Below are 10,552 nucleotides of genomic sequence, written 5' to 3'. Positions count from 1 at the left end.
TCTCCAGAGACCGAAAATACAAGCTTAACATGCCGACATGAAGAAAAAACCCCCACATACAATCAGACAGGCTTCAAGACATCATTTAGACAGGCTGTCTACAGCAGCAGAGCAAAATGCTTTTACAACACACAGATAACTCACATAACTCATAACTCGCAGAGGAACGAAGTGGCGAACAATTTGATTCACTAACACTCGTATTCACTGATGAGCATATTATTGACCTATTTAAGTGCAATACAATGAAAACAACCAGCCAGTGCACCTCAGACTATCTAACATATCACATCTGATCACTTGCAACAAATATGAAGGACACTTACAAGTAAGATGACTACAGAACCTCTCTCTTTTTTGTTCTCCCGATTCCAAGGTATGGCAGCTGCCGTACCTCGCCATACCTAAATGATGCCTATGCGCACCATGTCAATGAACAATTGGGAACTATTCACCTCTCTTCTCTTCACCTGCTCCCCTCAGACTTCCACCTGTTCCCCAACCTGAAAAAGCTTTGGCTGGCAAACGTTTTGCCAACATCAATGACGTCATGGAAGCCGTCGTGTTTTTCTACCTTTCTTTATCAGTAAGCACACATGACTTCAAATAAGGACTGTACAAGACTTTCATCAAGGCTTTAAAAAGCTAAATTTATCGTGACATTCAGCTTAAAATTCATCTCAGGTAATGAAATTTGATTTAAAAATACATCTGTGCTCAAAACATGCATTTGAACTCTCTATAAGCAAAAACAAGAAACATATTCTCTGTTGATGAAGACGGAGGCTGACCCTCACGTCTCCTCACAGATGGAGACTGTTTAATGTTACAAGCTGCGACACGTCCAGCTGAAGACACTGTCACAACAAACTGACTTTCTAAACTCTCAGTCGTCCCAAGATCTGACTTTATTCTGCTACAAATCTAATTGTCAACAGATGGTCGATTTGTATGTGAGGACACAGAGAGCCGCACACAGTGTCATGATGTTGGCTGCAGCGGCTGGCTCTCTACACATTTCTGCACTTCATCCAAAAAAAACCTCAAAAAAAGTCCCATAAAAAGTGAAATGTGCTCCGATTATTGTCCTTTGTTGTGTTTGTTCGTGTGACATTTGCAGGAAGAGCTTCAAATATTTACAAGCTTAACAACCAGTGTCCTGATCACACACACACGCACACACACACACACACACACACACTGAATGTTCTTTGGGAAATAACTTTGTTATAAAACGCTGCGTTCAGCAAATGATGGATGGACGTGTTAGAATAAACATCCAGTTAACTGCTGCCCTCCTGTTTCAATTTATCATAGTCCTGAAATACAAATTACGCTTCTCTCCATAATAATCCTAAATTCAATTACTGGATGCAGCTGGTGTCTTTATATTCTGTGAGCACATAGGATATCCATTTTTAGCCTGTTTATGAAACATCGTCTCTGAGAGTACACGCCGGCTTTTTCACATGGCAACCAAATTCTGTTTTCTGGTTTTTATTGTGTAGTGTGTCAGCAGAACAGGGCGACGGATTGATCTGCAAAAGGTCATTTGAGGGGTGAACTGTTCCTTTAACTTCATGGTTGCGACAGTGTCCTATGCGTAAAGAGACCAAACTCACTCACACCCACTGGTTCCTTCTTTAACCCTTTGAAACCTGGGGCGACATCTTTTTGTCTTGTGCTGCTTTCAGACGCCTTTCACAAGTATTTAAACCTTTGAACCCCGAGTACATTGGTGCAGTTTCTTTTACAAGCAACCTACAGACTGCAAAAATAAATAAATAGATTCAGAAAATTATTTTTTTAAAAATAGAAAAAAAGCTGGGGAAAACTTCATTTTAAAATATTATTATTACATTTTAAAATTATGTTAAAGATTTTTCAAATAAAGCACTTTTCCAGGTCTTTTTCTTGTTTGATTGTTTTTAACTTTCTTTCTTTCTTTTTTTTTTTTTTTTACTAATTTTCTTGTTTTTAATTTTTCCTTTTTACCAATTTCTTGCAAATTTTTGGGTAATTTCTAGTCAATTTGCTCAAGTTTAAAAAAAAATAAATGAATAGATTCATAAAATTATTTTTAAAAAAAATACAGAAAAAGCTAAGAAGAACTATATTATTATTATTAATAATAATTATTATTACATTTTAAAATTATTTTACAGATTTCTAAACATTTTAAGCACTTTTACACTCACTCTTCACTCTTTCACTTTTTCTTGATTGATTGTTTTTAACTTTCTTTCTTTCCTTCTTTTAAACTAATTTTCTCGTTTTGAATTTCCCCTTTTTTACTAATTTCCTGCCTTCTTCGTGTTTTTGAAAGAAATCAAGCCAATTTGCTCAGGTTTAAAAAATACATAAATAGATTAAGAAAATTATTTTTAAAAAATAGGAAAAAAAGTTAAGAAAAACTATATTTATAATTATTATGATTACATTTTAAAATTATGTTGTAGATTTTTAAAGTTATTTTTAAGCACTTTTTTTAGCCTTTTTCTTGTTTGTTTTTAACTTTATTTTTTTCTTTATTTTTTTTTTTTTACTAATTTTCTTGTTTTTAATTTTCCATTTTTATTAATTTCTTGCAATTTTATTTGAGGTAATTTCTCCCTCTGTTGCTCACTGCCTCCTTCCCATGCGTTTTCAAAAGAAAACAAGCCAATTTGCTCAAATTTAAAAAATAAATAAATAGATTCAGAAAATTCTTTTTGGAAAATAGGAAAAAAGCTAAGATAAACTATATTTATAATTATTATTATTACATTTTAAAATCATGTTGTAAATTTTTAAAATAATTTTTAAGCACTTTTTAGCCTTTTTCTTGTTTGTTTTTAACTTATTTTTTTCCTTTACTTTTTTAAACAAATTTTCTTGTTTTTAATTTAACCTTTTTACTAATTTCTTGCTAATATTTTTGGGTCATTTCTTCCTCTGTTGCTCACTGCCTTCTTCCCATTTTCTTCCAATTTGTTCAGCGTTCAAATGGTTAAAAACTGGTCAGATTTATATGGTTCCATTTAAAAAAAATCTCCTTACATGCCCACTGTAGTTTTTATTTAACAAACAGGAGGAAATAGTGCATTTGTTGGGGACTATTTTCAGCGGCGGATTAATCCACATTTGGTGCGGTAGTGAGTGTTTGTGGCAGCAGGACGGTGTGTGTGTGTGATTGAGTCAGAATAAACTACAGTGTGTGTGTGTGTGTGTTCATGGTAATGAAGGAACATGTGACACAGTGAGGCTCACTGATGTGTTTTAGTAGTTTTTGGACGACAGTGGAGCTGTGTGGCACAGAGGAGGAGATATTTCAGGCTCTGACACACACACACACACACACACACACTGCGTGTTAGTGAACACATTCACTGTTGGTTTTTGATGGGATTTGTTAACAATAATCAAAATATCACCAGACTTGTCGTCTACGATCTCACTGGGTGAATCAAAATGGCCGGGGAAGTTTAGGGGGCACAAAGTTTTCCTCCTCCGTCAGAAACACAACAGATCACAAGATGTACCTTTGCGATGTCCAAGTGCTGCTCGTGGCACTGAACAGCGTTGGTGAAGTCTCCCAGTGCTGTGTACACGGCGCCCATGTTGCCCAGTTGGCGAGCCTCGGAGAGCTGGCATTGCGTTTGTCGCGCCAACAGCACACACTGTTTGTGGCTCGCCAGCGCGTTGGGGTAGTCACCGATAGCTGTGTACACATGGCCCAGACTGCTGAGAGCGTCCGACGCAGCCTGAAACCACAAACACACACTGGTTAGTATCCAGAGCCCAGAGAAGAGAGGAACTAAACCATTCACACACTCCCAGTAAACACCAACTACACACAGAGACAAACACGAGTTGTGTACCTTTGATTTAAGGGTTTAAACACCAAATAATACATCATGTTGTATCTGCAATAACTCCAGTCGTCTGTAGTTCTGGTCCTTACTCCTGTCTGTAACAGTCAGTAGGAGGGGAGAAAGTATTCTGATCTTTTATCAAAGGAAAAGTAGCAAAGCTACAGAGTAAAAATACAAGTACAAGTCCTGCATTCAACAGTTTTAAAAAGTATCAGCATCAAAATGTATTTAAAGTACCAAAAGTAAAAGTACTTGTTATGCAGAGTGGCCCATTTCAGTATCAAATCCATCCCTCTCCCCAGCAACACTTTCCAGCTCCTCCTGGAGGACCCTGAGACCAGACCAGATGAGATATGTAATCCCTCCAGTGTGTTCTGGGTCTGCCCCGGGGCCTCCTACCAGTGGGACGTGCCCAGAACACCTCCAGCAGGAGGCGCCCAGGAGGATCCTGATCAGATGTTGAACCACCTCAACTGACCCCTTTTGACGTGAAGGAGCAGCGGCTCTATTCCGAGCTCCCTCCGGATGTCTGAGCTCCTCCCCCTATCTCTGAGGCTGAGACCAGACACCCTACAGAGGATGTAGATGGACCAGTAAATCGAAAGCTTTGCCTACCAGCTCAGCTCCCTTCACATCACTACAGACGCCTCGCCAAACCTATCTTGCACTCATTCATGAATAAGACCACAAGATACTTGAACTCCCTAACTTGGGGCAGTAACTGTCTCCCAGTCCGGAGTCAAATCAAATATATGATGAAATTGGATTTTAAATACTTATGCATTAAAGTGCTCATCACATTAATGTTGCAGCTCTTAACCCTGGAGCTTATTTTAATTACTTTATATACTGCTGGGTAGCTTTATGTCTAATGATAAATCATAATAAATTAGTTGATAATATTTCATACAAAAAAGATAGACAGATAGATCACATGATTCCTTTCTATGCAACCAATCGGCGAATCTCATTCAGGGCGCCCTATTTAAACTGCTCTGGCCTGCCTACTGTTGCTGCTTCCTCTGCAAGCTGCTTTGCAACCTGCCTCCACCCCAGCTCCTCCTTTTGCTGTGTCTGACTTATCAGTGTCATTTGTGTTTGTCATTGCTGCTGCTCTCCCTGCCTTAGGCTTTCCATGTAGGCGCATGGAAGGGCAGAGAGGTTCACTTTCTCTGCCTCAAGCTTTTCTTGGGTGCGCGTGGAAGGGCAGAGGTGTGCTCTCTGCCTTAAGCTTTCCAGGTGGCACAAATCTGTTACTTCAAATATGCATAAAAAATAAAGAGGTGGAGGGCACTTGGGGATCTGTGTGGGTACATGAGACCTTTTAGAAACAGGGGAAATCACAGGGTCGACCACCACCTGGTCCAGGAGCTTCCCCCTGGATGATGGTCGATGTAAGGCTACATGGCAGCGGGTGAGAACAAAAATCTATTTTTTTTATTTTTCAGAATTAAAAAAATGACATAAAGACAGGTCAGATCTGGTACTGAGCTTTACAGGTATGGGCAGATGCAGGTTTTCAAAAATGGACCCGTGCAGGACTCCAAATGTACTGAGTAACTTTCCAACACTGAACACTGTTCTCACAAAGTTAGCTGGGATGTGGTAAACTGGCTAAAAAGACATCAGACACAGTAAAAGCATGAGCAGTCAGAACAGATAAAGTGATTCAGAAGTTGTGGATGTTTATGGGTTGTTTCTTGTTCTTGCTTTTAGTGGGTTTGTTCCAGGTTGGATCAGAGTGGCAGTAACTGCAGGTTGTGTCCATCAGACTCTTTGACTTCTCTGTTTGCTGGTTTTCATGCACTCTGCATCGCAGCATGTGGCGCTGAGGCGTCACGACTGAGGCTTGTCCTGTGCAGTCAGCTTATCGTGGCTGGAACTTTAATCCTGTGTGTGTGTATTTATTATCCTGCTAAATACAAAAACGTGAATCATTCTTTTCTTTTTTTTCCCGCCTGTTATGAATCACTGGGTCAGATAATCTGGATAAACTGTTGGCTTGTTTACATCCTCTCTGATCGTCTCACTGCTCAGGTTTGTTCCCCTGCTGGACGTCAGTACAGTGACGTCACCGTGTTTCCAGATCTCAGTGTTTTTTGCTTTACGGTTCCTGTATGTGTTGGGAAAATTCTCCTCCTTCTTAAGATAAAAATCCTCTTGGAGCAGCTGGAGGAGTCATCTCTGAAAACAGGCTGTTGACTGCCACGCTGCAAACATATGCTGGTCTGCATTGCTGTAGATTAAACTACTCAACAGGATATAAAGGAGTTCAAATGAGCACAACCTTAAACATCTACACAAGTCAAATGAGTCATACACATTAAAGATGAGGTGGGCAGTTTAATTTGGAGGACTAAGTCCCATAATGAACTTTGAACATGTTGTAATTCAAGTGGTCTGAGACTAGAACTAGACTCCTGCTCCTCCTCTTGGCTCTGTTTTCAGGCTTTAGAAAATCTGGACTGTGACGGGCCAATCACAGCTCATTTCAGAGAGAGGGCGTTCCTATTGGCTGTTTGCTGATGGTGAGAAAATGTTGCTAATGGTTTAGCCTTCAGCTAACCGGAGCCAAAGGCTCACAGCTTTGGCTTCATTAGCTAACATTAGCTAGAGCCCTGAAATACACTTTGTCCTTCGCCTCGCTCCCCGCTGCTACAGACTAGCTCGCCACAAGGAGAACTGGCTGCAGCTCCAGAGCCTGACCAACACCTTCTCTTCCCCAGTTTTCACTTATCGCCACTTTGTCAGTGACCTATCATGCCTACATATTACGCACTACGTGTCCTCCTGCGTCTGCTGTTGACGTTCCTGGGAGCCGCAACCAATGTAGGATGTCAACAAAAGAACATGGTTAGGTTGCGGCAACGAGAGCACATGTTTAGGTTTAGAAAAAAACATCAAGTTGACACTGAGCTCCCAGGTAAAAGTCCAGGGTTTGTTGGACCCATCCACCACCCCTCTCACCCTAACCCTACAGGGACTTTCCAGCTCCTTATATTACGCTGTTACTGGCAGCGTTTCAACTTGACGCCATCCAGCAGCGTGTCATACCACCACTGCGTTATGAACTAACACTGCCCGCTGCATATCATACAGTTGCAACAGGTGGAGTCAGGCCAACTGGCAACATGTCATAAAACTGCGAGGGGTTGTGTCTGGCCTTGTTACAAACTGATGCTGCGAATTATACCGCCACAAAAGGTGACTTTTGGCGTCAAGTGTCTGACGCCGAAATCACAGACAATGCAGCAGTATTTGACAAATGAGAGCGGGCTGAATAGACCCACAGTCTGCAGCAGCAGCCACCTGAATCTAGCCAGCACAAACCCCAGGGCCAGAGGACGTACAGCCCCGACGCCCTGCTGCATCAACAAACCTTCTGTTGCTGCCATTACACAGATTAGACCCAGTGCTGCCCCGTTGCACGCGGGTTTGTGCCGGCCTAATTTGAGCCTCTACAGCTGCTGACCAAAGGTCCATCTCCCAAACTGCTGCTAGCTTTCCTCCTGGAGGGACTGTGGGGTGGCTAGCAGCTGATTCTGGTCTCATTTGTGGTCTGATAAACAGAGCAAGAGTGGGACAAGGAGGGCTGAACGATAGCGCTACGTTCAGTTTTACAATTAAACAAGACTAGTGCGTGGATATGCCTGCTAACCACTAGTGGGAGGGGCTTAGGGCAGAGAGGGGAGAGCTCACAGCAGTAAAACAGGGAACATTTTACTGTCCAATAAATACTTTTACTTTTCATACTTTAGGTACATTTAACTGAGACATACTTAAGGTTTTGATTGCTGGACTTTTACTTGTAGTGGAGTATTTTCACAGTGTGGTATTTTTACTTCAGTAAAGGATCTGAATACTTGCTCCATCTCTGCTGGACAGTAAGAGGACACTGTTTGGAGAAAAAGTAGAAGACGTGGGGACGCCACCTCCTCACATCCCAAATGGAAACGTTATTGGAGGCTACAGGAGTGAAAGCTAATCTTTCACATCCTGTTAGACTCTGCTGCTGAGAGTCTCCTCCACTCAGGCTCCTGCAGCTCTCTTATAACTCTGTTTTAGCACATGAGGACACTTTTACAGCGCCTGCAGATGCCTAATGATTTCTGGCAGCGCTCTTCCTGCTAATTACAGGGACCTCTTCAGGCATAATACCATGCAAATCACCGTGAGTGTTTCAGCTTTGAGTTCACACCGTTGTCTTCGTAAAAACAAGGCCGTGAACTCAAAACCACACACACACACCAAGATACACACATTGTGTCGACTGTACACACTTTCTCTGATTAGAGAAATGAGAAACGGTCGCTGCTCTTGTTTTCGTGATTTGAAACCTTCCCACTCACTCATCTGCTAACTAATCTTAAGGTTATTGGTATTGATCAGAGGAGGCATGGGAAATATTCGTCAGGTCTGAGGAAGTCTGTTTCAAATTAACAGAGAGAATGAAGGCAGGAGCTCCACAGTCTGCACTGACACATGTATCACTGCGTGCTGCGTCTGTAAGTGTCAACACGTCCATACACATCTGTACACATGCATGCTGCGACACAGAAACACAAATACTATCATCACACAGCAGATACATGTTTTTGTGCAATAAAACACATTTATATCAAACAGTTTGTGGCAGATATTGATCCTGAAACTTTCCCTAAAACATATTCATTTAAATGGATAAAAAGATTTCTTTATTTCACGCCATGCAACACGACTAAATATTCCCTGTGGCGGCTCAGATGTGGGAGCATTCACTGGCGAAGGAATAAACACTTCATTTCCACATTAATTATATGCGTGACCATTTCTATCTTTGCAGAGGTCTGCTGCAGGATGATGACGCCTCAGTCTCACCATCATCAGCTAATAAACAGCTTCCAAACAATGTCAATCTCTCGTCTACATTTCAGCTGCACTTTAAATAAGCACCAAGTGTTTCCCACAATAATTCACAAAAGAATAAATGACAGATATTCAAAAATAGGAGCGTAGCACTCATTAGGTTACACCTGCAGTGGAGACGCTACACTATGTTATTATCTGTGACACATATTCTCTTTCGCCGTTCTATCACAGATTAAACACTGTGAAGTCCACCTGCTGCAGGACACAAACCAAACCTCAGGTAAATATACTCAGATTTAACATGGAGTGGTTCTCTGGGAACAAAATGGTTAACTGCTAGCTTTTCAGAGAAGAAACGTTATTATCAGCCTGTGTTTTGACGGTACCTGGTGAAAAATAGGCTTTTGGGATCTCAAGCATCTTTCTGAGAAGATGAGCAAACATAGGAATACTGCACATCTATTTCTAAACAGGTGCAAAGGAGAGGGACGAGAGGAATAAAACTTGTAGAAAAGACTCCTGCACACTTACAAAAATAATGATATTAATGCAGCAACGTTTCAGTGACTAGACCTTGCCTGATGAAGGAAGATGTAAAATGGGTCATTTTCTAGTGTTGCATCTTTTCAAAGTAGTTGTTGCCTTACTGTTGTTTAAGTATAAAAAGTAAAAGTTAACATGCAGAGTGCCTCCTTTCACAGAGTTGTATTATCGGGGCCTAAAGCTTTGATCAGACAGAGCATGTTTCAGCAGCCTGGGCGGCTTTTAGTGATGGTTTTCAATGAGAGTCAAATGTTTTGTTTGCACCTTTGCTATTGCCAGTAAGGCCTCCTGAAGTGATTCGATTTTGAGTCACAAGGTCCCGAATCAATCTTATGTCCGACTTGATTTTTATTCGATTCGATGTTGATTTGATTGGGGATATCTCAGTTACAATACGGATTTTTGCTAAAACGTGAAAGAGATTCTCAGCAACGAGTGACATCTTGTGATATTTCAGAGGAAGACTACTGCTTAACGAGGCAGTAACAAACAGAACGGGTGAAGTGAAAGGTAAAGAGACACTTTAGACACTTATAATAACAATCAATCTTTTTTTTTTTTTTTTTTTACTTAATTTGTATTAGTTTTTACAAGAACAAAAGAGCAGACAAAAACCAACAACAACAGGCAGGAACATCACAGGCAAAGGTTGAGCAAAACAGAAAACAAGAAGAAGCAAGGCTACACTTCAGTGTCACTGACAAAGGGTCCTCCATGTCCATGATCGTCTCTCAAGACCACAAAGGTCCCCATGATCCCCAACTTTGACCCCTGGAAATCCAGGGCCCCTCCAGGGACGGAGAAATCGTCCAGTCATCCATGAGCCACTATCCATCCCAACACCAAGGGAGGCAAAACAAAATTCACCAAACAAATGACATCACTTCGAAGTCAAATAGGATTTTATATTTTTCCAATATTGTTCACATTCTTTGTGGCATGTCTCAGAGAAAAAGTCAGTTGTTCCATAACATAAATTTCCTTAACTATTTCTATCCATTCAGAGGCTGTTGGAGACTCTTTGCTCAGCCATTTCCTAGTTACTGCTTTTCTTTTTTCTAGTTGTATTTGTAATAAATACTAGTCCATACCCACTGAGTGCACAGTTGCCCACATACAGTTTCACATGGTGTGTGTTTGGGATACAGGTCATAGGAAACTGCAGATTAAATAGTCAACTGAACCCATTAAGAAGAGCAAAAACGTGGGACAGACAGAATGACTGACTGACAGAATGACACACTGACAGTTTCCGTGATTATGTACAGCATACCATACCATGACTTAGTCATACCAAACATTAGAAA

General features: G+C 41.0%; 1 protein-coding gene across 1 annotated transcript in view; it reads right to left on the bottom strand.

Annotated features, from left to right (window-relative positions):
- Positions 1 to 10,552, bottom strand: part of xpo7 (exportin 7) — a 226,857-nt gene that overhangs the window by 87,899 nt on the left and 128,406 nt on the right. Inside the window, exon 6 of the mRNA XM_050053743.1 lies at positions 3,522 to 3,743. Coding sequence (XP_049909700.1) covers positions 3,522 to 3,743 — 222 coding nt within the window. The remainder of the gene's footprint in view (positions 1 to 3,521; positions 3,744 to 10,552) is intronic.

The sequence above is a fragment of the Epinephelus moara genome, chromosome 9 (genome assembly GCF_006386435.1).
Source record: "Epinephelus moara isolate mb chromosome 9, YSFRI_EMoa_1.0, whole genome shotgun sequence".
In the NCBI taxonomy this organism is placed as follows: Eukaryota; Metazoa; Chordata; class Actinopteri; order Perciformes; family Serranidae; genus Epinephelus; species Epinephelus moara.
This window is presented reverse-complemented; position numbering and strand designations above follow the sequence as displayed.